At 32.0% G+C, this 27869-nt stretch overlaps 3 protein-coding genes across 4 annotated transcripts in view; 1 reads left to right on the forward strand and 2 right to left on the reverse strand.

The window, feature by feature from the left end:
• Positions 1 to 422: 422 nt before the first annotated feature.
• LOC126748201 (peflin) lies at positions 423 to 4599 on the reverse strand. Its single transcript, XM_050457265.1, has 4 exons — positions 4390 to 4599; positions 4218 to 4323; positions 1631 to 1843; positions 423 to 1513 (listed from the first exon to the last, which is right to left on the reverse strand). Exons 1-4 carry the CDS (start codon positions 4396 to 4398, stop codon positions 1284 to 1286), a joined length of 558 nt encoding a protein of 185 aa, XP_050313222.1. The 5' UTR covers positions 4399 to 4599; the 3' UTR covers positions 423 to 1283.
• Positions 4600 to 10157: 5558 nt separating this feature from the next.
• On the forward strand, positions 10158 to 13756 carry LOC126748700 (cyclin-dependent kinases regulatory subunit 1-like). The gene is made up of 3 exons (XM_050458080.1): positions 10158 to 10323; positions 12697 to 12854; positions 13112 to 13756. Exons 2-3 carry the CDS (start codon positions 12713 to 12715, stop codon positions 13228 to 13230), a joined length of 261 nt encoding a protein of 86 aa, XP_050314037.1. The 5' UTR covers positions 10158 to 10323; positions 12697 to 12712; the 3' UTR covers positions 13231 to 13756.
• A 674-nt stretch (positions 13757 to 14430) lies between these two features.
• The window catches only part of LOC126748726 (neurogenic protein big brain), a 34611-nt gene continuing 21172 nt past the window's right edge, over positions 14431 to 27869 (reverse strand). For both annotated transcript variants that reach the window (XM_050458124.1, XM_050458123.1), the window contains exons 3-4: positions 15992 to 16211; positions 14431 to 15930 (exon numbers count right to left, since the gene is read on the reverse strand). In XM_050458124.1, coding sequence (XP_050314081.1) covers positions 14929 to 15930; positions 15992 to 16211 — 1222 coding nt within the window. In that variant the 3' untranslated portion in view covers positions 14431 to 14928. The remainder of the gene's footprint in view (positions 15931 to 15991; positions 16212 to 27869) is intronic.

Here is a 27869-nt window from a genome sequence, read left to right on the forward strand (position 1 = left end):
ATTGCAGCTAAGAGCTTAGTTTCTATATTTCAAGAAACACAAAGGTTAGTCAAACTTGATGTATTTTTCGAAATAATTCCTTTCTAATATTAGTAGACTAAGTTATAATTATTGCATCTCATTGTTATCTAAATAAATTTAATTGGAATACCAGCAATTGTTTTATTAAGCTCCCTCTTCCAGATTAAATTTTGTAGCAGAAATATAAGAAAGCAAGTGAAAAAGGATTCTGATGGCAATCACGTTGTTACCAGAGCCAATTTGTCTAATAATATACTTTTTTTACGAGAGATTAAGCTCATGTTTCAAACTTAACTCAACTTTCAACCTAAGCTTTTCAGAAACTCAATCACAGCTCATTTTGAGATACCCTGAATTCACCTCTATTATGCCTTAAAAATCTAAGAATAATTAAACAACAATTACACGATTAAAGCATTTCCTTTATTAAATATCCAACAATTCTTTTTTAATTGGCTGGATTAATTTTGTAGTGGAACGAGTTCTTACATAACCACATTTCGCAGTAACAAATACTGTTTTTATATAACAGACATATAAAATACTTGTCAATGGTTTACTTTATAGGAATTCTTATAAAGCCTGTAGATCTCCAGCCATTAACTTTCTAGAGATAAATGTTAATAAAAAATATTCAATATACTAATTTGACTTATGTTAATAATTACTCTTAAAGGTAAAAATAGATTGTGCCGCAAAAGGTAAAAGTATATTTTAGAGGACTAGCATTAATTAGTACAGCCAAATTTAAAAACTAAAAGGACGCCATATAATCATGTAAAACTTCAGGAATGGCAAGTAGCTAAGTCAGATATATTTATGAGTTTATACTTGCTTTGTGGGTTTGAAAAAATATTATATTTATATGCATAGTGCGGAAATTAATTACTTGTAGCTAAAGGGTACAGGTAAAGTACCAAATTAGCAAAGAGGGGCTTTAAGATTAATATTTCCAATTTTTTCAGGGAAAATACTAATTCTTACTTTGCCTATTGCACCAAAAACGGATGTATCCTACAGCTTTAAATCATTTAGACTGGGATATATATTTAAAAAAATATAGTGGGAAAAAGAAGTTAGAAAAACAAGGAGGTTGCATAGGTATGTAGATTTTTAAGAATCGAAGGAATTACCTTCCATATTATCATAATTTATATCCGAAAACGTTAAATTTATGAAAGAAACTTTTTGCAAAAAATTAGTGTTTATATAAAATTAAGAATCTAAGAATACATAACGAAAATGGAAAGATTCTAATACAACTATACTGTTGAACAGTTTAATGCTATCCCAAGGTATTCTTCAAAACCTATGGTAATTACTCCCGCCCGTTCTGTGTCTTTGGTTCTAAATGCTTCTGTAAACCTCTGAATTTGGATACAAGTTACTATAAACTGATCTATAGACATTTTCTTATGATCCTTTAGGTCACTTCTTTGTATGAGAAAGGTCATAAATTCAGGGGTAAAACGGTAGCCCATTTGTTGAAATGCTGTAAAAAAAATATGTTGCTGTAAAAAATGTTAATGGAGATTTCAGACAGCATTGTAATGCTTATTAAACGTTACAAAAGCTAGGTTTGAACCCAATAAATATTTATTTCTCTTACCCTGTGTTAATTCAGCTTCTTCAATATTTCCAGACTGATCTTTATCATACATCCTAAACGTAGTAAGCCACTCATTAATATAGTTGTATAGCTGCTGGAACTCATTGGCATTAATAGTTCCTGTCTTATCTTTATCAAACATACCTATCATAAGTCTGCATGCAACTTCATTAAAGTTGCGACCCTCAGCATTGACTAGGGCAGATTGAAGTTCTGAAATAGATATATATTGCAGATTAAGAAACTATAAATAGATAATAATCATGCATTTATTCAAAATACTTTTAAACTCTTAACCTCTCTGATAATATAAGATACAAACTAAAAAGAAAACCGACTATATAAGCATATATCCATATATTGATAGACCATTATACTTGAGATTAAAATTTCTTTTGTACAATTGCATACCTATATTAAAAACAGCTTGAACAGAGTCATGGAGTAATGTGGCAGCAATAAAGTATTATACCTAAGATTTCATGTATGAACATGATTTCTTACTACTAATTTGCTCAATGAATATTCTGGACTATTATTTTTGTACAATCTATATACAAAAGTAGGTGTATGGACTTTATAAAAAAGAGCAATTTTAACCATTTCAAATGAAATATGTATTCTGAAACATAATCAAACTAACTTTCTAACAACAAAAACAAAGCAATAGCAGGTATTTTGCACAAGCTGGAGTAGGTATAAATTGATTTGGTCCAAACAGGGAAAATATACTACAATGCAATGATTCAAAATAGCATACTTATTCCCAGTAAAGCCTCTGCAATAGTATATTAATATGTTCCTGGAACCTGTTCCTTTTTTCACTCCTGGACTAAAAAATAATACAATTTTTGTGTGTTCAATGTTCTTTCGAGTTGTGGCTTATCAAGGAACAATTAAGGACATTTATTAAATGTGAGTTTGTTCTCAATTATGACTTCTAGATCCCTCATAGAGTTGACATGTTCTAGGGTTGAGTATTAACTCACCTATAATTGTAGTTTATTTTATTGCAAATATTTAAGATTGACATACACTTGCACTTTTTAATATTGAAAGGTAGTTTAGTTATTGTACACACTGGGACCATTTTAGATAGAAGACAAAGAGTTGTATAAAGCCATGATGAAAACCCATAGATATCATTTTTTAAATGATAAGAGATCATGGTCTAACCTATTGAAGGCCTTCAGAAAATCTGTCCCCTTGTTCCATAGCTTTGTATGCTTTTTGTAAAAACATGTAATGTGATTAAGTAACTCAGGAAGGCATAGTTGTTGAGATATGTCATCATAACCAGAAGCATTGGTCTTAAAATAATAAATAATTTTTTTATAGTGTTAAAATTGGAAAATGTCATTATGCTAATGACCTATTGTTTGTGTAGCAGTTTATTTTATATAAGCATTAATCAGACTGATAGATAATTTAAGATCCTTATTTATTGAATTTGGATCATATATGTGGAGAAGAAGGTCACCATTGTCACTAGCTGAGGTTGAGGTTTTTTAAACCTCCAAAGCATTTTACTGGATTTATCACACTTGATTATTATATTATATCACAAACATTGAAGATATGGGCACTTTTCAGAATTAATGATTAATTCACTGGTTGAATTAACTGGTTAATCAAAATTTTTTGGTAAATCTCATATTGGCAATTGGTTACTTAAACCAAAGTTTACTGAATAAAATACATAATAATATAAATAGTATTTTATTCAGTAAACTTTGCTTAAACATTTGAAAGCACTTCGGTTGATTTTCTTAGAATTTGTTTGACAGTTGGCCCCTTTAATAATATCAATTTCTGTTTATGTTTATATTTTTTAAAGCAAACCAAACTATGGAAAATGCTAAATAGTTGCCACTGTTTTGATGTTTAAGAAACTAAAAACCAAACAAAAACGACCCGGTTCCATTGTAAGGGTCTCAGTTTTTTGTTACAATCACTTTGTGGCTTTTATAGTCGGTATCCATAAACAAACAAAATTTTAAAAAATTGTACCAAAGTTTTATGTTATCCCTCTACTATGCTCACTTCAAAATAAAATATCCACAAAAAATCAAAATCAAAAATGAGCAACAACAAATTTACAAAAGCTAAACCTTTTTATTTCACTGGTTAATTTTGAAACATGGGGTTTTTTGTACCAGGTTAATTCCAACATGCCTTGTATGTTGCTTTTTCTCATCTAATAGATGTCAGCACAAAATTATGACATCCCCTATAATGTGCCCAATTTTCAGGACATTATTATTTTTGTACTTAGCAAGCACTGTGCCATGTTCCTTTAGAATAAATCTAAGGGTTTCCATTAACCAGAAAGCAGCCCTTTTACTACTATATTTACTTTATACTATTATTCAGGCAATTAATTTTCTCATTTATAGTTTTAAAAGCAAGTGTGTCGAAATATTTAAAATCATGAATTGCAATAAATTTTTGTATTAGCTTACTAACAACTTTAATGAACAAAAAGACATGTTATTGTTATCACTTAAATAAGAAATAATAGTGGTGCTTTTAAGAACAATGTTTTTACTGTTACTAACATTTCAGTATAAAAAGGTATTTTTATTACCTTGCCAACTTATTTCTCCAGATCTGTCTCTATCAACTGACTGAAACCACTGTGCCACTTGGGAACTCACTGTGGGTGCCTCAGTGGCATATTTAAATTGGGCATTCTACAAATATTATGAATTATATAATTAAAACAATTCTTCAGGTTTCTCTAATTAAATTGATCTTACTTCATACATCTTCAGAGACAACAGAAAACTCACACAGTTACACTAAAAAGAATATTTGGGCAATTAAGTGATTCTTTTTCAGATTGAACTGCTAAGCAGCAAACACAAAAATAAATATTATAAAACAATAACATAAAACAAATATTATTTATCATATATTTTTAAATATTAAAAGTATATCAGCAGCAAACAATGCGCAACACTGCTTGAAGAACGAATGTCAAATCCGCAATCAATGTCAATGTCAACAAAACTTTGCTCTAAGGCTAAGACCTCACTAAGCAGAATTATACAATACCACACTACGGAAACGAACAATCTTATAACTAAACATCATGTTTAAGAATAGATAAGAAGATTTCTTTTAATAAGAATTTAAAGAATGCATTACGCAGGTTGCACTGAACATAACTAGCAATTAGTTCAAGGGTGAGAAGGCTCGCTTAAAACTACATTAACTCCTTTTACAAAGAAATAGACATGAAAGTAATATAAGAGTCAATACTAAATGATCCACAAATACCGTTCTTGAAAGAAGTTAAGTACTCATGAAGATAGAGTCGCAAAATCATTAAAAAACAGGGATTAATATCCAAGAAGCAATTTGGTTCTAGACAAGCGTTAACAGAAGGCGCAATATTCTGTCAAAAGTCAAAAAGTGCTTTGTTGTTTAAAGAAAAATAAATTTTTGTTATGTATGCACTTATACTCAAAATCTAGCTTAACAAGATATGAAAATAAGTATAGCTCAATAAAGAAGTAAAATATAAATTATAAAATGTACAAAGTAGTAAAACATAAAAGATAATAAAACTAATAGGTATATTATAAACTATAAACCTAATTAAAAGACCTATATAAATAAAACTTTACCCTCATTCACAAAAACTAAACACTATCCTCGTGCTCGTCCCGGCAGAACTTTTGCAAGTTATAATAAGGCCTGCTTAAAAATTAATTCTCTAGCAATCCTTTAAAAGTCCTTAATGAATTAGTTGCTCTTAAACCAATAGGCAAGTGATTAAAAACTTTTCGATCCTCATATAATAACGATCTTTTTACCAAAGTACTCTTTAGGAATCGGTAAGGGTAAATTAAGTGTCTGATGAGTTATATGCAGTACTGTTGGACCTTGCAACCTGATTTTTAAAAAAGAAGGGACGATGTTTCCAAAATGAAGAGAGAAATCAGTGTCAAGATCTTCTGTTCCACAAAGTGCGTTCTCTCTTTGAGGGATATTTACAATGAATCTAACTGCCTTCTTTTGAGTAGTGAAGCGAATATTTAAAAGACCTTGATTGACCTTGACCAGAATGGTATACCGGAGATGTGACTCAAATAAAACAAAATATACAGTTCTAGCCAGTTGGTGACCCAATTCCTTTATAACTTTCCTCATCAAGTATCCGTCTTTCACAAAGCATCCTAAAGAGAGTCTCCCTCTTAAAGCCAAGATATGCTCAATCAGGATTCTCAAGAACCAAGCCACAGGTACACGATAAAGGAGATAAAAAGTAAATCTGTGATATCATATTTTAGTCCTATCAGGTACTTACTCCGATTTAAACACACGCGATTGTAGTAGAACCATTTTTTTAATAATATTATACCATAGAAGAACCATAATTAAATCATCAATTATGGTTCGCTCCATCCGCCCAATCTCTAAGTCCTGCCATGGCATTCAAGTATGGTCGGCAAAAAGGTAAAGTATCCAGAGATGTTTATTTTACCAAGGTAACAAGAAGGTTAATAACTGTCGTATGTCAAATAGTTCAGGAAGCCAGGAGTACTCATGATGCAGTCTACAGTTTTCTTGAGGACGTATATTTTATATTGAATGAAAGAAGGCTGATGGCGGCAGTGTTTTGTGATCTATCCAAGGCTTTCGATTCTATAGATTACCGAATACTGCTGTTAAAGCTTGAAAGATATGGCTTGAGGCCTGACTCTTTCCTGTTTTCAACTTACGTCCAATCAGCCATTTGCCATTGTATGGCTATATTCGAGATATGTTCTAAAGTTAAATGCGTCAAATTCGACAGTGATTCAATTTGAAAACCTTAAATAAGAGAATGGTAAGAAACATGTGAAAATAAATATCACAATCCTTAAACCAATAAGCACTGTGAAAGCACTTAGTTTTTTAACAGATCTTCGGTTTAAATTCTTAGAAACCTCTAGAGGTAGACACATTTTGACACAAAACATAAGAAAAAACCTTTGCGACTCTTTGGTTTAAAGTTTTGCCAATTATAGTGATCAAAGTCAGGTTCATATGGCAAGTATTGTCAAAAAATTCCTACTTGTTGTGCCAAAGTATATAAGAGATAAATTAATTTTTAGGTCAATAATATCCAATTGACATAATACCCGAAACGATCATCTCGTTCACTGGCGGTTCGGCAATACTCTACCGTTGACGGATTTAAAAAAGGCATTTTATTGATAATGTTGCATGGAGTTGTTGCACACAAAGTTAAAAGTATATTATGTTGAATGACGGAATGAACTTTATTCAGCAAAAAATACAACAATTGTATAATATTGATGAGACAAAATCATACAAATTTGTTTAGCATTGTTAATGATAAGAAGAAGAAATAGTTACCTACAAAAATAAAATATAACATTATTATATTTAAAAAAGAAAAAATACACACATCCTAAAAATATTCAACTTGTAAAATCTACACTATAAAACCTAAACATATAAAATCCACTTTTTAAACTTTTTACTACACCAGGCAAGAAGTAATAGTTGAAGGAAGTGTACCTCAGTCACTCATGGATTTCATAAGGACTTATTTGATGCATAGTTTTAGAATTGTAAATTCAAACTTGTTAGATGTTAGGGTCTTTACTGTTTCTGGAAGACAATTAAACAACTTGATAGATAAGACTTAAAAACTTGAGCTTAAAAATAGTCTATGTTGCGGTATATTTGATTGATTTTTATTTCTGGTATCATAAGAGTGAATTGATTGATGTGTCAAGCTCATTAAGCTCTCTCTAGCATACATAAGAGTTGGATGTATATTCCGCGAAGGGGTAGTATTTTTAGGTTCTTAAAGTGAGGACGACAAAACTCACACTGGTTTATTATGGATAGTATCTTTACTGTTTTTGTTTTGGTGTTTTAAAATAGTTATTATTTGATGGCGATCCAGCTGGAGATTACTCCGCAACAGCATTTACAATACCCAAGTGGTCAGAGAGATAAAAATCTTTCGCAGTCGCTCTACAATTCGAATTTTTATTAGTAATACAGTTATCAATACATGTTGCGTTCTTCTTGCCTAGCCTAGTGGGGCTGTCCATTAAAAATTTAAAACTATGTGCATTAGAAAGTCTTATGAGGTCCTTTATTAAATTTTAGATTATATCTAGTAAGTGTATATTAAAATCAGCATATAAATGACACGTTTTATTAAAAAAAGTTAAAATATTATACCTTATCTAATTTACTAAAAAAATTTGTATCTCCTGTTGGGGAACGATATATATATATAACAATTTTAGTAGTTTGGTTTTCTTTTGTTTTTACCGCAGAAATTTTATCAATACTCTTCCTTTTTTTGTAGTATAATCCGTACCAAGGAACAGGTATAGCAGATTACACCTCCATATCCATCATGTCTACAAAAATAGTTGGCTATATTGTATCCATCTATGTTAAAGTAATCTATAGGTTCTTTGGCTAGCCAGTGATCTTTGTGTTCTTACACAAAGAACTTCAAATTAATGATTTTGAGTTCCAAATTATTTTACTTGTTTTTCAGACTGCGGGTGTTCTGGAAATAAATTTTTTGATCACACTTTATAGATAAGGATCCATTTTGGTTCATTGCATCCTCCGTTTTACAAAAATTTTAGAAACAATTGCTTCTTTCGGCAATATATCACGCTGCCATGCCTTTTTATGTTGCGCTTTTTATCAAAATTTTATTTATGTTATTATCAAAAACTAAAGAATGCAAAATAATATTTAAAATTTTGTTATACAGGTTGGCGAATAGAAGACTACATAGAGACAATATAAATGGCAATACCGACTCTCGCTTACTTTCTGGTTGATAAGCGGCGCGGCGGATTCAGATCATCTGATTTGCTATTTTCGGCACAGCACAGTCAGCAGACTTCCCTTTGCTGTGTGATTGCATACTGCACTGTTGAGTCTTAAAGCGCTATTTTAATTGTTTTTAATATTTATCATTATGGCTGTTTATACCCCTTCCAAAAAAGTTCAATTGTTTAAATGGTTTTATGGAGGCAATTCGGCAGTAAAATGCAGGGATTTATTCTCAGTAAATTTTGAAAATAGATCCATATTCCTTGTGCTAAAACTATTTTAAATGTAGTGTCAAATTTTGAGACATGACTTTTTGCCTCCAAGAATGTAGAAATTGTCACATCAAAACTCAAGAATCACCTATTGAAAGGGTTCAGGAGAACGGCGGGAAGAAATGGTTTATACGACTTTAGTTTTGGGTTCAGCAGGATCAAGCAGAAGTATTGGAGAGGAACGAAGTATGCACCATAAAACTGTGACAAGTATTTGGAAAAAACATGGATACAAATGTTTTAAATGTTCTAAAAGTCTGGATCATCACACAATCCTTTCATTGTTCGTTACTGGTTTCAGGAAAATGAGCACAGAAGTTTTTAGTTTCGTACTCAGTACCCTCAAAAGTTAAATGTTTGGGTTAGTATCTTGGGCAATCATATTATTGAGCCATTTTTCATTGATTGTACTTTGAAGGCCGAAAAATACCTTAAGTTGCTACAAAACCAAGTTCTTTTTGCCGTTTAATTCATCTCTGATATGGGAGATGGTTGTTCTGCTTAGAATGCGGTTAGAGTAAATGAATGTTTAACAAATATTTTTCCTAACTGCCTTAGTAAGACGGGCAAAATTAAATGGCCTTCAAGATCTCCCGATTTGCCACCAATTGACTTTTATTTGTAGGTTTTTTAGAGCGAACTGAGGTGAGTTGAGAAACAAAATTCTTGAATCCATTCCTTGAATTGAATTCCATTTTACTTGAAACTCTTTTGGAAGTAAGAAATAGCTTTTTAGAATTAAACTAATCTTTTGTTTAGCTGAAGAAGAAGGTTTTTTGAACATTTTATTTAAAGAATTATTTGTCAGGTTTATTGTGAAGAGTATTTTTATTAGAGTTTATATTTTTCTTGTTTTAATAACAACAATGCTTTGATTTTCAATATGTAATACACAGGATAAAGAAGACGTAATTATGATTCTATGTGGGTTTTACACATGTAATTCCTGAATTAGAAAAAGATATAGAGCCCTGACGTCAGACGCTTAGTAAAATAAAATTTAAAAGAGCTCGAACCTTGGACTGTCGCTACGACGGCGTTGCAATATCTCGCCTATTAGGAACTTTATATGTGTAGTGACCTATTCGCAAATCTGTATTTCTATTTAATAAAAGTTTCCACACTTGGTTAAGCTGACTAGATTGTACTAGACTTCGCCGAGTATAAAATAAAGTCATTTTATTATTAATATTATTAATTCGATTGTTTTTTTTTTAACATTATAAAATACACCAAAGACCTTCACCTAGATATTTGTGATGAGGGCGGGTGGGCGGCAAATGCACATAAAAATATAAATTGGCGAATTTTTTATGCAATCCTATAGCAACATCGTGTAGCAACATCACCTGGCAATATTTGTTTTATATTGTCAGTTGTCGTTCTGCTTTGCTGAATTGACACTGTTGACAGTTGGTTGCTCAATTTGATTTTTCTAGATAAAAGCGGTTTTGTTTGTTTGCGGCTTCAGTAGCGTTATTTACGTATTTTTATCGTTTTGAGTTAAAAGTTGATTTGACCCAATAAAAATTTAAAAGCCGCCTTGTTAAAACTAAATAATTTGTTTCCAGTCGCTTCTAGTTTCGAAGAGTAAGTTTTTCAATATTATATCATGTATAGTGTAGTTTTTTTATGCTGCTATAAGCAAGTTGCATTACTACCTAGTGGCATTTTTGGTGTGCATCAAAACTAAAGACCACTGACTTAATTCATTATCTTAGGAGTATTAAGAAATCAAGTTGTTTTATGAAATATAGCATCATTATCTAGTACTGCTCAGAAATACCTCTACTAGGAACTTTAAATAATGTTCTCACTCCAGAAAACCGAGACTTCACCGAGAAGGTTTTAATCAAATCAAACTATATTATTCAAATCATGCATATAGGATGCTTGTACTGAACTTAAATAGAAGTTTGGATTCAATCTATAGGTACTCCTATGATAATGGTCTTAATCTTAATCCGAAGAAGTTGGTAGTAATGTATTTTGGTTCACATAGCGATAATGAGAATTTATCATTCTATAATTAAAAAATCAAATTGGTCTGTGATTGCAAAAATTTGGGATTTTTGTTTTGATGCAAAGCTGAGATTTAGAGGTCAAAGAGCTGTATACCATTCTCCTAGAAACCTATACTAAAACCAGTGGTAATTCTGCAGTCTAGTGGCTTTTGTGAAAACTAACAAAAAATTAACTGTTTTTTTGCAAAATGGGTTCAATTTCTTTTTTCAACAAGCAGGTGATAGCTGAGGTCTTTGGTTATCAGGTTGGGTTGGTTGTTGCAAGTTCTGTGATCGACCGAGTTTTGTCACTTTGCAGCTTAAACCTTGTCCTCAACCTCAGGTCACTTGGTACCTTCTTTTTGATAAAACTAATCAAAACAGTGAATAAAATTTGGCATTCTGCCACTGTTAGTGAAAAATATATATCCAAATCTAACTATTTTGCAACAGACCCAATCATGTTAGTCCAAAAATGTTCTGTTTGAAGTTATAAAGGGTTGGGATCCCATGGGCTTTACTGCATCTCAGTTTACCAATTTTTTTGTGGGATAATGGAGGAGACTAAGGGTGGCTACAGTTACAGCAGACTTTTAAAGAGGTCACATACATAGAAGTTAGAGATACAAGAAGGAATTTAAAGAATAAGTGATAACTGTCCCTCTTCTAAAAAAGCTGATGAAGCATGAAGACGAACAATCTACTACAAAGGCAATTTTGGAAGCTCAGGAGTATGTGGTTGAGGGCTTTGAAATCGGATCCCACATTGGGGTAACACTTTGTGGCCTTATAAGGGCATTTGACATATTCCATGAGATCCTTCTTAACAAGCTCAAATGCTATAGCTTGACTCTTGTCAATCTGTCACTTCTCAAAACCTACCTTATGGGGAGAATGCAAAAACATGTTTGGCTTTATGAAGAATGCCAAAGTTGCATAGTCTGCTACAAGGTGCCATTGTAGGACCACTCTTATTCATTATTTAGGTCAATGATCTAGACTGGTCAGTTGATTGTAGAGTGCGGCTGTTTACAGATGACACTACAGCTCTTATAGTAATAAAAGTTTGCAGGAGTTAGACTTGAAGCTGTTCAAAGCGAAGTCAGCAAAAAATGCTATTCTTACTGAACTTCGATCTAATTTTCTAGATATACATTCTTTTTAAAAGATATTAAGCAAAGGATAATTTCTTTGACAAATTGTCAATATGATCTTCAAAATTAAGTTTCTTGTCCATCATTAAAGTTGCTATCAAACCAAGCCTTTCTTTTTCATAAATTAGCATTGATATTATTCTGGAATGTCCAAGGTCCAGAATGAAGCCACAAGTTACTTGTATTGTCAGCTGTGATTGACAGAATAAAGTTCTTTTGACATATCTACACCTCTCTAGAAAGTATTTTTTATTAAATGTTTTAAAATATTTAGCAATGTAGTTATAGGCAGAATTGTGAAAGCCCAGGGATAGTTTATGTACTTAGTAGGATATAATATTATTTTTAAGTCTGCAAAGTATGTAATTTCTTTTAAATTAAGTTTTGCTTATGTTAGCTGGGTTTAGGGTTTCTTGAAAAATAGTTAAGAAAAGTACTTATTATTATTGTTTACGTGCTCTCCCCTTGCAACACAAAAACTATGTTTCCATTAAATTGATAGGTGGTTGATTGTTGAATTAAAGATTTGAACAGCCTTATATCTAAATGAGTCCTGCTGGTTATCATAACTCAAAAATTAGTTTCTATTCTAGATATGGTGGCATCTTAAGAAGTAATAATGTTTCTACAAAACTTGCCAAATTCATCTTCCTCCCTTTAGTACATATATGTACCTTAATTTAAAAAATTATTTGCATTCAACTTTTCTTATAATTACTATTCATTAACACTATTCATATGCTGGGCAGCTAATCTTTTTTTTTATTTTCTATTCTTTATAGTATTATGAAATTTTTTTCTTCCAGAAAATAAATCATAACAATGTCATCTGTAGACAACATCCAGTACTCCAGCAAGTACAGGGATACAAAATATGAATACAGGCATGTAATTTTGCCTCCAGATTTAGCAAAACTTGTGCCAAGATCCCATTTGATGTCGGAGACTGAATGGAGAAATTTGGGTAAAGTATAGGCTATTTATCAGTCTTAAGTATTATAATACTATACATCTTAACTTATTTAAAATAAATTTCATAGTCCTTAGGAACATATATATTACTGAAAACTAATTTGAAATATATTTTCTTGAAAGGAAGACATAATACAATAATTCTTTTTAATTTCTTATCCTGTATTAACTTTTTCATTTAATTTAAATTGTTGTAACATCCCAACAAGAGTTCATTTTAAAATTATTTTTTTTGCTCATTAATTCTAGGGGTACAGCAGAGTCCGAACTGGATACATTATATGCTTCACTCTCCTGAACCTCATGTTCTGCTATTCAGGAGGCCCTTAAATGAAGTAGATGATGACTTTGATGACCTCACAAGGTAAACAGTTAGCTAATAAAAATGGGGCTGTCCCTGTGATACAGAAATATACCATCCAGTATATTTCTTAAAACCATGTACCTTTTATCTGTATTTTTTTTATTTTATAAGTTTTTGTCATGTGAATGAAACAGTAAATTGGAATCTCAACGGAAATTTGTTTTAACTTCTGAAAGTTAAATTTGTTTTAACATAAGTTTCATTGAGGTAATTTTGTAATAACTGGTTTGAGATCCCAGCACTGTTATTTAATGTTAACTTTGCGTTCAAGTTGAGTTTTATATTTTGTTATATTTTCTGAGAGTTAACATTACCTAAATGTTTATGTTTTTGAATATTTTGTTTTAAGTTTTTGCAGCTTTAAATATCTTACCCTAAGATGAATGTATGTTTCTGTGAGAAATTTTTACTAGTATTAATGGGTTTAAGATATTATTCTTGTTAAACAACATTTTCTAGTTATTAGTTGTTTGACTTGAATATATGCATGTATATTCATATATTTTTGTTATAATAAAAACTAATCTTTTTTTTTCGTTTTTATTTTATTAGCCCAACATTTTAAGAACTATTTAATTTTAGTCATTCACACTCAGTCATATGTTACTGAATTTTGACAACATTCTTCAAAACTAATAATTTCTAATAGTACAAAAGGAACCGAATTCCATTATTTTTCTAAACATTGCATATTTATATCTTCAAGGATTTTTTACACAATGTAGAAACTGGACAGATATACCTTTAAACCTTGGGTTATTTAAAGGCCAGACGGAGATGATATAATTGGCACTACATTTAAACAGATTAGGTTATCATTTATTTAGAATATCCAGCCGCGCACCCGTTGCCGCCCCTCGGGCGCGATAGTCTTTCCTTGCAAGTGTGTTTAACTATATATAAAAAAATATGCAGTTCAAAATTCTTAATTAAACATTCTACTTACCATTTGCATTAAAATACCTCACTGTTTTACTGAATCGATCGAATGTTTAAGAAATAAACAGAATCGAAGTATAAAACGAGAACAGATGGAATAAAGCTGGTTTTTTGAGTCGGGGGACCGTTTTTTACCCTCTAAATGTTAGCATAAGACTGCTTATACCTGAGTTAGGTCTACCTCAAATAAGTCGAAAAACCGTTACACACCAATATGTGGGTGTAGGACTAATATTTTATTAAGTTATAACAAATACAATGCTAATACATGACAACACATTTTTTTATTTTTTTTTTCAAGTAGATACAATTAGGTATATATCTTGAGTGACACAGAAAACGACAAAATATTAATAGCAATATAGAGGCCTTGCGATTAAAATTGTTTAATTAGATACCAGCTTAACATTATGTTTTTCGGTAAGCCCGAATTCGCGCTTTAGTAAGATACATACCTCAAATAACATATTATGTTTATATACAAAAAATATTGTGGTATAATACAAAATCTCAAAAATATAGAAAATATACAAAATAAAATTATCTCTATATACAACAGTCAGGAATGCGATAGAGATTATTAACTTACATTCAATATCGCTTAAAGTAACAAAAAGAAATAAGTTAATATATATATATTTTTAACTTAAATTATAAAACCAGCTTAATTTTCTAATATCAGAGGAAGTTAATAATTTATCGACATAATAAGTTACACAACATTTAGACAACAAGAACAAATTACATTAAGTTTCTAACCAATCTAATATTGAGCATTTGGTGAATGCTGAAGATGATAATTGCTAGTATTTGAATTACTAGGGTGCATTGATCCACTCTGTGGTGGTGGTGGTGGTCGAGATGGATTGCTGGCTCCTACTACATTTCGATTTTCCGGATATTGACAAGTATTCTGCTTTTGGGCTCCTCTACCTTGGGAGCCTAACATGGCGTAAACGGATTCAGGTCGTCTATTTCTTGGTGGTGGAGGGTTGTTATCACTGCTATCTGAACTGGATGCAGGATTTGTTCTTCCTCCATAAATGTTATCGGTTGTGGAGTAATTTTCCCTTCTTTGGCGCTCGTTAGTAGAATAGTTATCTCTTTGACGTTCAGTAGTGCTGTAATTATCCGTTCTGGTTGAGCTAGTTCCTGGGGTTACCCCTCTAACCCCATAAAGTTGATCCGATCGCTGTTGCATCTGATTGTGCACATTTTGGTTTTGCAAATGGCTTTGCTGATTTAAGCGCATAGGATATAAGGATTGAGCGGGTACTAAAGGACCTGGGTTTGGCAGTAGTTCTCTGTTGATAGCTGTATTTGATTTAGTATAAACTGACTGGGATCTATTTAAATTTGCTCTAGTAAGCGGAGGACTGCGACATAACGACTTGGTCCCACCATATATTGACTCAACTCTATCTAACCTTGCTGGTGGCGCACCAAACAAGCTAGGACAATAATTACCTCTTGACTCAATTCCAGTAGTTGATCTATAAGTATTATAGGTAGACCCGTGAAATTTTGGTGGTTGGGGTTTGTCAACATCATCATAGTTAAGTTCATCGTCTGATGGCATACTAGACATTTCTTCTTCGCGCTGCTTTTTTACTTTTTTTACTCTGTGAGGGTTAAAAATGTACTCGTAGGAAAGGCCAGCAGCTAAACCCCCCAGCATTGGACCGAGCCAGTCAATCCAGTGGGAATCCCATTTATTCAAAACAAATGATGGACCAAGAGCACGGGCCGGATTCAAGTAAGGCATCTAAAATTATGATAATATTAAAATTACCTTTAAAAATGTAGTAATGATAGTTGTTACTTACAAAGACTAAGGAACAGGCGCAGTAAGTAAAACCAACAGTAAGCGCCCCAGAACCATTCCATTTGCGGTAAGTGTCCATGGCAATAAAGTAAGAAAACACAACCATAAAGGTCAAGGTTAGTTCTATGCCGAAGCGTTCTACTGAGGTAAATATGTTAGATGGGTGTCCTATAGCAGAAGACAAGTTCTCTTGGTAACCATGAAACCCTGGTACTGTGATTCTGAAAAGTGAAAACCTATTTTAAAAATAGTTCGAAAATTATTTATTTAGGGCTTAATGCAGAGAAATTGGCATAAGTAATATATTTTTTATGAAATTCATAACGATATTTAAAATGAAAAAATAAAACTATCGAAGTGAACCACGTTTAAACAATAATGTAAAAATTGTTTCAAAATGAGACCTGATTCTAACAGATGTTCCATCCTCCCGAGAATGTTTCAGTTAGACATTGTTGAGATATGGAAAAAAATTATTAATATACGTACAGCTACCAAAATAATTAATCTCCACCTTGGTAATTATTAGTTTTAAGAATTAATTCCAAAATTTAAATAAAATGTTCCAAAGCCTAAAATTAGAAGTTTTTTTTGGCACTGGTTTAACCAACTGGCCAGCTTCTCTCTTTATGACAAAGGAGGGAAAAACAAATAAACAAAAAAAAATCAGTTCAAATTTAAAACTAATAATATTCTAAGTCTACTGAGATCAGACCAAATTCAAGTGAAATCACTTTACACAGTTAAAGATGTTAAATTTTGTAACAAAGAATACTAATTTACATATATTTATATGAAACCTATACACCCTAAAATTAATGTTCTTACATAAAGGTAACTGTGTATCATCTTTATTCTACTACAAACATTTTTTTTCTCTTTTTTTTCATTATTTTTTATTATATATATTTTTTTAAATTATTTGTAACTTTTTCGATTTATTTATTTTTCAAATTGATATGTTTTCTTTTACAATAAATTTATATAACTCTCTATATAGAGCTATATTTTCTGACAATATTATGGTACTTACATTAAACGGATTTATTACCTGTTCTACTATATTAGAATATTGAATACATATTAATTTGATTACAATGAAGAGAACAACCCAGAATATGATGATCTAAATCACCCATTTCGCCGCATAAACAGTTATCATCCTCCTTAAGTCCTATTTTTTTCACGTGCTCTAGGTAAATAGGTTTTTAAAATAATTACCTTTCATAGATACTTTAAAGCAATTCTGCCAGTTTTTAAGTATTTGGTATTTTGCCGTAGCAAAAATATCAGTAAATGGTAAAGAGAATTTTGCCGCAAAAACATTTGAATTTGTAGCTTCTTTCGCATATTTATCCGCCATTTCATTCAAAATTAGAACTAAAATATTTAAATAAAATAAAACTATATAGTAGAATTAATTAAAAGTTAAAAAACATTTTGCCACCTGGGATATCCCAAGAATATATATTAGGCTTTACGGAATATTTGTAAGACTCTGATATGCCTCGGTTATTCCTCTAACATGTCTGGGTTATTAGGGTCAGTTGCATTTGTATAACACTTTCTTACATCAACAAATTTAATTTTTTTAAATAAATGTAAATTACACAGGGCTTAAAGGTCATAAAAAGAATTATTGACACAATTAATTCTAAATTAGCAAGAAAGATTTGCGCCCTACATGCATTCGTTTTTTATGGGCGGTCAATGACAGGGCACAATTACACCCTATATCAGGTTGATCGCGGGGCAAGTGTGGTAAAAATAATGAATTAAAAATGCGACCGGGGTTGAAAGTTTCAATAGCCGTATCATGGGCGAACAAGTGCTGTTTAATGATTAAAAAGGGCTTGCCCTTATGTAGTTTTTTCGGGCATGTTTATGTTCACATGGTAACTTTTTAATAGCATTTTTAGAGCTGTTAATTTAATTTTAAAAAAGAACAGCCATTAGTTAAAAGCGATAGCATATACGTCAATTTTTTTTTATAAGGCCATTGAATAGAATATATGTAATTCTATAATCATATAAAAATATTAATATTCTTTCTCGACTGGAAGAATGTCAATGACGTATATGGGTATTAAATTTCTGCAGCTGTTTCTCATAAGGTCCAATCAGAGCGCGTCTATTCCATTCACCCACATGTGGTTGAAATATCTTTAGAACCATCGCTTTTATGTGGTACACTTGTTGAGAAAAAAAATATCAGTTGTTTGAACAGTTGACAAAATTATCTTTACAGTATGAAGTGATTATATGGCGTTTCGGAAATGTATAGAGGAATAAAACCTCATTTATATATGGAAAAAAAAGATTACAATGTGACCCACCATAATTTATGGCACTGTAGTATCTCATTCCTTTCATTTGCATTTACGTTCGTAGTATCACCTCGTTTTGGGTCAATTTCTGAGTTTTGTCTATTGTTGTCCGCTGATAATGAAAATGTTACGCGGAATGGTAGTTATAGAAATATGTCAGGCCGTCATTGTCAAATCTAATAAATGGTTGTTTTTTTAAAATTAAAGCTGATGAACACTCCAAAAAAACATAAAAAAGCTTCTGAACCATGGATTTCCTTAACTTTTCCAATAGAGTTGCAGTAAATGGCTCAATTTTATTAACATATTGTAATTGCATAACAGAACTAACATGTTTAAAAAAGTATGTAGGTATACGTGTCTTAATTACCTACTATCATTGCAGCTTAACCTTATCAGAGCCGATTGGTTTCACATATCTCTAATCAGATTGGGATAGTACCTATTTGAATGAAAACAATTCAGTAAAGAATCTACACTCACACCAATTATACAGACTTTGGTATTTTTACTCTTTTCAATAAACTTGAATCCAGTAATTTTGATTTTATAAGCAATAATTTCCTTGATATGGAAGATAAATCTAAGTCAACGTCCCTTACTTAGTGCTAACAGCTTAATTTTTTCTGCTCAGTTGCCGAAAATGTTGTAACACCACTTTTAATGAACACTTATAAAACAGCAGTCAGTGAGTGTAAACTTAAAGAGGTTATATACAATGATGCTATTTGATCATTGAAAAAAAGTAAGTGTAAGGACTGCAAAGATATTAATAAAAAAGTAATAAAGATGACCCAGAATATAATTGTTGTACCCATGACCAAACTAATAAATCAATCTCTGTTATGTGTTTCCAATAGTTCTTAAATTTGCAAAAGTTATATTTTGCCTTTAGAAAGGAAAAAGCTCTTTAGATGACTTAAACGACTATCAACCAGTATCCCTTTTACCAATTATATCAAATCAGCTAATATCCATCTAAGCAGTAAACAACATGACAGGAAATATTCTTGAAAATACTCTGTATACGTTTGCCTCTTATCAAAGCATTTGATTGTGTATCATACAGTATTCTCCTGGAAAAACTGAATTTTTACAATTTTCATGGTAATTAAGTTTCATTGATTGCCTTATATCTTTCAAATAGATTCCAATATGTATCTCTTCAACAAATGTGTTCTTCTAGACTGGCTTTTTGATTTGAGGTTCCACAGGGATCAGTTCTATAGATCTCATACTTTTCTTGTGCCAATAGAGAGCCAGCACTGTTTTATTCACTGATGACATCACATACTACCAAAACTATCATCCATCTGAGATTTATGGTATTGGTCTCGAAATCAAAGAAAGGGACATATTTGAGTGGTTTCTTGTGTAATAAATTATCACTACGGAAAATCTTACTATCATGTCTAAAAAGCTCTCTTAATACATCTTTTTGTTTCGAAATCTTCTGAAGGTGACTTCAAGGCAGACTGTTCCAATGGCTTATCATGGATATTTCCACTCAAATATCTGTCATCTTGTCATGGGGGTATTCTTGTCATATGTAAGCTTTAACGACAGCAACGCAACTGTCGTTAGAGCTTCAGATCTCTGGGAATCCTTACCCTTTCATATATATATACTAGAATGTATTGTCCATCAAACAAAATCTTCATCTCTATAAAACCCATCAGGACATTTCTGATTGTCCTACAAGCTTTTAGCTATAATTATAGTTATGATTATATAGTTATGAATTATAGTTATGATTTGACTTGTAAAAATGTGTTTTTACCAATAAACTTGATTGATTGATTGATTAATCATGTCAGGTTTAAAATAGATCATTCATTTTATCTATACACTTATAGCACCAAACTCTACATTTCTAAAATACAATATAATGTGCCTTTGTTTCTCTTTTGGAAGAAGCTACCCTATAAATTTTAATAAAAAATATTGGAGCCATCAATTTATTTTCCTACACACCCCATTTTTCCTTCTAGTATGCGAATCTTCTAAAAAAAAACGGGCTTTCAGTATTTTATTCTCCCTAGGTTACAGCTGCCCAAAAAATTCCAATTTATTTCAAATTGTTATTATTTTAAATTACGAGTAATCAAGACTTCCGTCCTCCGAGCATGTTTTCGGGCACTTTAGGTAGAAAGGCCGAAAATTCGAAATTCCTTATTTTAATGTGTTTATATACATTAAAAAGGAACCCGTATAATTTACAGATATCCATCTATACCAGCAGCAGCAACTTTATTTCCGAATTTTTATTTCAGAATTATCTCAAATTATATATCATGCCTTTGCGGTTTACTCCAAAAAAAAAATGATAATAGAGAGTGTTCCTACTATACGTCATGACAAAATAACAGGACAAGATGACAGTTATTCTCTGGTTTATTTTATTACTAATATATCCTAAAGATGGTGATCGAGCAGCCAATTTTTTTAAAGCATATTTCCCTCCCATAAATGTGTCATCTCTTCAACATTTTGAACAAAATTCAAACCCAGAATAAAATTAATCTTACACTGACAGGAATTTTAATAGAGTAAATTCTCAAATGTCGTTTAAAGTCATACCAAAGAAATTTGTTTTCTGCTAAGTAAACATAAATTTGGTTTAGATGATGCCTGTGGCTTAAGCAGACGCTGTCAAGATGAAAATCAATTTCTAATAACATGCAATATCCTTTTATAGCTGGCCTTGATGTAAGGGTAATTAGGTTTGGTAGTGCGTGGGTAATAATTTTAAAGTAAATTCTCACCCCAGAGTGGGAATAGGGCACGTGCCACATATGTTCAATGGCGGTCACTCACAAGGGATTACTAAAAGTGGATCAACCCTAAGCCCTTAACAAACATATCAAGATCATCGTGAGAATGTGGTATCAGTTAAATGCGGCAGTTTAAATAGTGTAATGAAACTATTAAAAGCCATTATTGTTGTTCCCATGGATTTTGTCCTTGTCAGAGCCGTTTCCGACCATTCGAGTCGGTGATTACGGTATTTCGACTTTAAAGATATTGTAATTTTGCTGAAATTAACTTTCTATAGGAGAGTTTTGATGATGGTGTGTTCGCGGCAATGCGTGATATTCGTGTTAATCAATTTGACTTTACCATGGAAAAGGGAAAAAAATGTCGTCATTTTTTTTTTTAAATCTTATTAAATTTGGTAATATTAAGCTAAGCTACTTGTATTAAAAATATTTTGGAAGCACATATACAGTGCTTTTCTTTATTTTTTTTCCCTCTTTATTTTTTGAACGGATCAATTCAAAATATTGAAACTTGAGGTAATGCGATTGATGAATGAACAGTATGTTTTAAAACAAAATTGACACATCAAAATTTCAAGATGGCTGCTGGGCGTCACCTTGGAAAAAAAATTAAATAGAAAGGGTGGTCTTGTAGCACATCATTTTGAAGCTCCTTACGAGTACTTTATAACCCTAGAATATAAATTCAATACCTTTACCTACTACAAAATGCTGGTACATTTAATAATTACCTGAATACCAAAACACTGACATGCATATCTCTACAAATTACGTAAAGAAACCATTGCGCAGCATCCTACCTATCTCCATAATATTTGTTTTAGTGATGAATGTACATTTTTTCTCAATGGTAATGTTCATAGACAAAATTGTCGATTGGAGTGACACTAATCCTCAGGTATCCAGAAAAAATAAACGTTTGGGCAGGGATATTGGGAAACCATATTGTGGGGCCTCTATTCATCGAACAAATTTTTAACAGATTTTTATATGCTGAAAAATACTGTTGACCCTCTAATCACCGAACTTGTCAAAACGAATCCTAATGAATTCGAAATGGATATTGTATTCCAGCAAGATGGAGCTCCACCACACTACTCTAGACAAGTTCGGAACTATTTAGATAACAATTTCCCCGGTCGTTGGATTGGCCGTCGAGGACCTGTGGAATGGCCGGCTCGCTCGCCAGATTTGACATCTCTAGACTTTTTTTAATGGGGCTATTTGAAGCAAAAGGTGTGCGAAATTGAACCTGCTTTAGTATTGGATTTACGACAGACAATAACGAATATTTGTAGAAATATCGATGTTAGTGTATTTAAAAATGTTAGGTGTGAAATTTCGGACCGACTGTTCTTGTGTCAAGAAGTTTAAGGCAACCATTTCCAGCATCTTCTCAATTGAACCAATGTATTTATTCGAAGATGGCGCCCAGCAGCCATCTTGAAATTTTCACCTGTCAATTTTGCTTTAAAACATAGTATTCATTCATCAATTGCATTACCTCAAGTTTCAATATTTTGAATTAATCCGTTCAAAAAATAAAAAGGGGAGGGGACATTAAAGAAAAGCACTGTATATAAAAGTTCATTCTTTGGTACATTCCATTAATATAACTGAATTAAGTGTTAGCTAACGTTTTGGCCCGTTTTCCCGAATGGCCATTTTCTTGAATACCATCGTCCCGCAGTCGTCTTCTCGAACAATCATTTTCCTGAATACTTTCTCGAAACTATTTTACCGAATGCTATTTTTGCCTAACAACCATTCTTCTCGAGTAATAGTATTTAGTAATAAAATTTATTCATGGTTAGGCTGGGCTATTCAATACTTCCATCCAACGATTTTTGTTTAGAGAAAAACGCCTATTTCTATTAACCCCCCGAGTAATTTAAAAGTTCGGGTGACATTCTTCGCCGAAAAATGATGCTTCAGGTAAAATTCTGTTTGGGATAATAGTCCTTCGAGAAAAAAACGTTCGGGACAATTGCAATTCGGGAAAGTTGACGTTCGGGAACTGACATGTGGGAAAATGTCTAGGAATCAATTGCTAAAAGGAAGTTATTGCTGCTAGCATCGAATATTAATGAAAGAACGACGATAGAAATTGTGCTATATTACGTAAGACAAAATCTTGTGTACAAGTATCCTAAAAACTAAAAAACTACAAATTCACTGAAAAACCAATACATATTTCTAAACTATATTTTTTTTCAAAAACATATGACCAAAAAATAACCAAACAGGCTTAAAAATAAGTAAAACTGCTGCCAAAAACACAAGTTAGAGGAAGTAAATTAAGAAAAATAATATCTGATGTTTTTGTAATACGCAGAGGAACACGATTGTAAATTATTTTACCAAGGTATATAAGCGAGCTTCTGGTGAGAGAATACGACCAGTGTTGGAGCAGGTTTAGGAGATTTATGAATAAGAGTAGTTTCTAAGATAAAAAGTAAAAATAGAGTTAGGATTTTTTGAGATACCAAGAGGGTTCTACAAGAATCTCTTAACCCAGTAGAACATGCATATCTAACTGCTTTTTTTTTAAACCTCGTGTTGCTTAAATCCCAAAAAAGTCATGCTATGATGAAGATGACATTCAATAAGAGAAAGCACACTGAACGTGCAACCACTTTTCCCAATTCATGTCTTGGCATTTTTATTGCAAAACATGTAGAGGATAATTTTTATATAAGATTTAGGATATGATCTTCGAATCGAAGGCGACCATCAATGTAATACCAAGGAACTTAGAGCTTTCTTTGTTTTGCAAGGAGTACTCTTCTCTAAACGTCATACCCTGGACCTCATACTTAAACCCGATAATAAAAGTCTTACCTATGTTACACAAGCCTGTTTAAAGCTCACCACCTTGAAAAAAAAATTAAGATCCTCGAAAACCTAACCTCTAATGCAATCAGAATCGTTATGACTACACAATATGGTGGTATCATGAGCAAACTGAACCACTTTGCTTTGCAGTCTCAATGAGCCTAAGTCATTTACATACAGCGAAAATAATAGTGGTCCTAACACTGAACCTTGAGGTACATACTCCAGACTTGACGGATCTAGAATCAGATACTGTAACTCTCTGAGTACGACTTGATAGATAGGATTCCAGTTATTGCAATGCCACACCCCTCAAATCATATTTACTGAACACAATCAAATGCCTTGGATAGATCACAAAACACCGACTCTCTAGAATTCAAAGACACATAGACACTTTCCCAAAAAAAGATAAAAATAGCATCACGAGTTCCTTTACCAGTTTGAAATCCAAATTATTTGTAAATAAAATGCTATTAGGTTGTAAAAAAGATGAAATTATGCTTTTTGCAAGTTTTTCAACTGTCTGGGAGAGGGTAGATAAAATATAAAAGAGGGCGAACCACTGATTCTTTTAAACATGGAGGAAAAATGCAATTATGGCAGAAACTAAAGCATTAAATGCTGTCACGCAAACAGGGTAGTAGCTTTGAAGATATTCCATCAGCTTCAGATGGTTTATGGTTGTTTAAGTTTTTAACTGCATCCTTTACTACGGTAAGATCTACAGGATGAAAGAAAAAAATGATGGACTGACACTTGCGTCGTTGAGCAACTAATGAGATACAATTACAATAATAATCGTTTAAGATATTTAAGTTATTAAGTTTTACCTCTGGTTCTGATTTTTTTTATTTGAATGCCTAAAATCAATAATAATTGACCAACACTCTCTCGACCTATTTGATGGGACATTTAAGTAGTCACTATAATATTTGGCCTTTTTTGCTTTTATTTTCTTTCTGTCTTGCATATTTGCAGAACTTAGTAATAAAACGGAGGATTATAGCCGAAATTCTGAGGCTTGTAGTAACCCCCTATTTATCATTTTAAGCATTTTTTAGGAAAATACTGATTTATTTTGTGACATAGCACATAAAAAAAATAAGGTAAATCGTTAGGTTTCATTTCAATGGCAATCCAATTAAACGAGACTGTAGCAGAAGACAAAGCATTGAAATTCGCTCTGCTGAAAATTCTTCCTAAATAATGACACAAAACAAATACAGTGTTGCATAGAATCTTATGGCTTCATAGTCAGAAATACCAGAAGAGAGTACTGTACATGACACGTCATGTAAATTGGTACACAAATAATTAATAGTAGTTGCAGACGAATATATTATTCGTTTGAGAAAAAGAACACGGATTTTCAAATCGTAACGTGACTCTAATGCACTTAAAATGTGGCGAGTTTAAATCAGTGAAGTTAAATAAGTCACCAGCCAATATAAATTAAGGTGTAGTAAATTAAAAAAAAGTGATTTTACACACAAGTACAATAAAATAAATAAAACCCTGTCCTGAGCAATAAAAATATTGCATATTGTTGAATGCTGACTCTAAAATATTAGCCTAGATATTGTGATTGATTCAGAAAAGAAATAAATAAAAAAACTAATAAAGTGATAAGGCTTACTAATTTTAACCAATACAGCGAAGTAGTTAGAGAAGTCATTACTTTACTTATCACGGGCAGTAACATGACGTAGAAACTAATAATTGTTATGCACCTACTTGATATCAGATTCATAGTAACAGCGATTTATTCGGTAATATTGACAGTTTTCACATTACCGTTATTTTCAGCATTACATTTTTCAAATTTTAATAGACATTTAATAGATAGGTTTAGATAGATAGATAGGTTTAGATAGATAGGTTTTAGATAGATAGGTTTCACTTTATTAATCGATGAAAATATGACCACGACGAGTTACCAAACATCTCTTCCTACGTGAGCAATTCTGTAATAACTATTTCTAAATATTTAAGTTTCTTTTTATTGTTAAATATCTCTTCACAATAACACCGACGTATAAATCCTACTACTATCAGCGTATACCTTTTTTTGCCTTGTTTTCCCAAACGTTGATATTTACTTCTTCAAAAAACAACTTTATTGCGTCATCATATAGTTTGGCGGTGTTGAATTCTTCGCAAATTTGTTCAACACGTATATTAAAGTCTTTGCGATTTCTGGCAGTCATACTTGTACAATTTTTACTTCACAAGCCACTTATACTAACATTACATTGAGCAGATTTAAACCCAGTACCTCTTAAATGCAAATGAGAAACCATAACAACTATGCCAGGTATACATGAGAAAAATTTTTAGAGCAGAATTATATGATACTATTTTTTTAATCATTCTTAAGATAATCTAACCAAAAAATATGCTTGCTATAGTGTGTTATTTCTTTACTACTTCATATTGAAATTAAAGTGAATTTTTATGTCGCTGATTAGCGAGCCCTTATTTTAGAACCCCTTACTTTTTAAACTTTATAAACTCCGAAAAGTGCGAAAAGTAAGCACTTTACGTCTTAGAAAACCCCATTTATTCGTTAAACTTGGGACATCTATAATTCTAAATGCGGCATAGACATTAAATAATTCAAAATCTAAGAAACCAGAGCAGATATTTTGGGCGTTATCGAATAATTTAGGTACAGATACGAAACCTGAAACCATCTGTCAAGACAAAATCGAACCTCACCTGCCTGTTTTCAGCTGTTCTCGATGCATTCTTCCTTTTCATTTCGTACTCTTCTTTCAAGAAGAAAATACCTATGCCAGTGGCGTACTTTATTATTCCTTAGCATCAATTAATGACCATTTTGTCTTTAATTAAAAAGGCATTATGAATTCAAGAACAAACAGCGATTCGTCTCCATTTAGGTTATGCCTTTAAAAGTTAACAGCCTAGTAAGTCATCTTGAAGTCCAAAAAATCCTTGACGACAAAAAAATTAAAGAGGTTCTATAGTAATAAAACACAGCGGGAATTTAAAACCTATACGGCAAAATAATTGTGCTCTTATTATTACGGTGACCATGTCGAGGTACCACCGGGTTTTTTTTGGCCTGGTCCGTTCATGTGCGGTACTTAATTTTATTACACAAAAGAGGACCAGTAGAAAAGAAGGTCTTTTTCGTGCCTCTACCTGAATGCAATTTACCTGTGTGGGGCTTTAACAACGTGCTTAGAATACGTATTCAACATCTGCCGCTTTTTTTTTTTTTGGATCTGATCCTCCCTTCTCAAGGATGGTGAAGACGCGAGGGAGGGACGGCACCGACGGTAGTTTCCTGGTTTAATTTGAAAATATAAGGGACGGGGATTTATTTTAGGAAAAACCCAAAATTTATAGTTGTTTCGTTTGATTTCGAGCGCATAATGCACTCTATAAAATAATAACCGAAAGGTGGAGAAAGAGACAAGAGACTAAATATTAGGCACAGAGAATTTCATAGAAGAGCGTATGTGCTTTCATTCATCACCCTCACCTTAAAGAAGTGCTATTGCGGCCACACCACCAGCAATGATATGCCACTCTAGGATAGGGTGTTTATATGAGTAATAAATATTTATTTTATAACCCGCACAACTGTCCGGGAACTTTTTTATGGACTAGAGAACAAGTGCCTATCCCTATATTCTGGTAACATATGGATAAATAAATGCGCTGTGTTGCCAAGTATGATCCTTTAACTCCATTACTCATTTATTTTTAATTTTAATATATGCCAACGTATTTATTTATTTACTTTTTTTAAAGCTCGGTGAGAGGATTACCCCAAGGGATTTTGTTTTAAAAAATTTTTGCAAGCTTTAATTTGCTTTTTCGAGGTTTTCAGGCATAATCCATTAAAATAGTTTTGCGAGAAAAATATTTTTTAAATTTTAACATATTTTTAAGGGAGAAAAGAAAA

This window comes from Anthonomus grandis, chromosome 22 (genome assembly GCF_022605725.1).
Source record: "Anthonomus grandis grandis chromosome 22, icAntGran1.3, whole genome shotgun sequence".
In the NCBI taxonomy this organism is placed as follows: Eukaryota; Metazoa; Arthropoda; class Insecta; order Coleoptera; family Curculionidae; genus Anthonomus; species Anthonomus grandis.

Coding starts and splice junctions, on each gene's coding strand:
- LOC126748201 (XM_050457265.1), bottom strand. Junction 1,844..4,217: donor TGGAGAAATAAGTTGGCAAG/GTAATAAAAATA, acceptor TATCTATTTCAG/AACTTCAATCTGCCCTAGTC. Junction 1,514..1,630: donor AGAAGCTGAATTAACACAGG/GTAAGAGAAATA, acceptor TTTTTTTTACAG/CATTTCAACAAATGGGCTAC.
- LOC126748700 (XM_050458080.1), top strand. CDS start 12,713: ATGTCATCTGTAGACAACATCCAGTACTCCAGCAAGTACAGGGATACA. Junction 12,855..13,111: donor GACTGAATGGAGAAATTTGG/GTAAAGTATAGG, acceptor CATTAATTCTAG/GGGTACAGCAGAGTCCGAAC.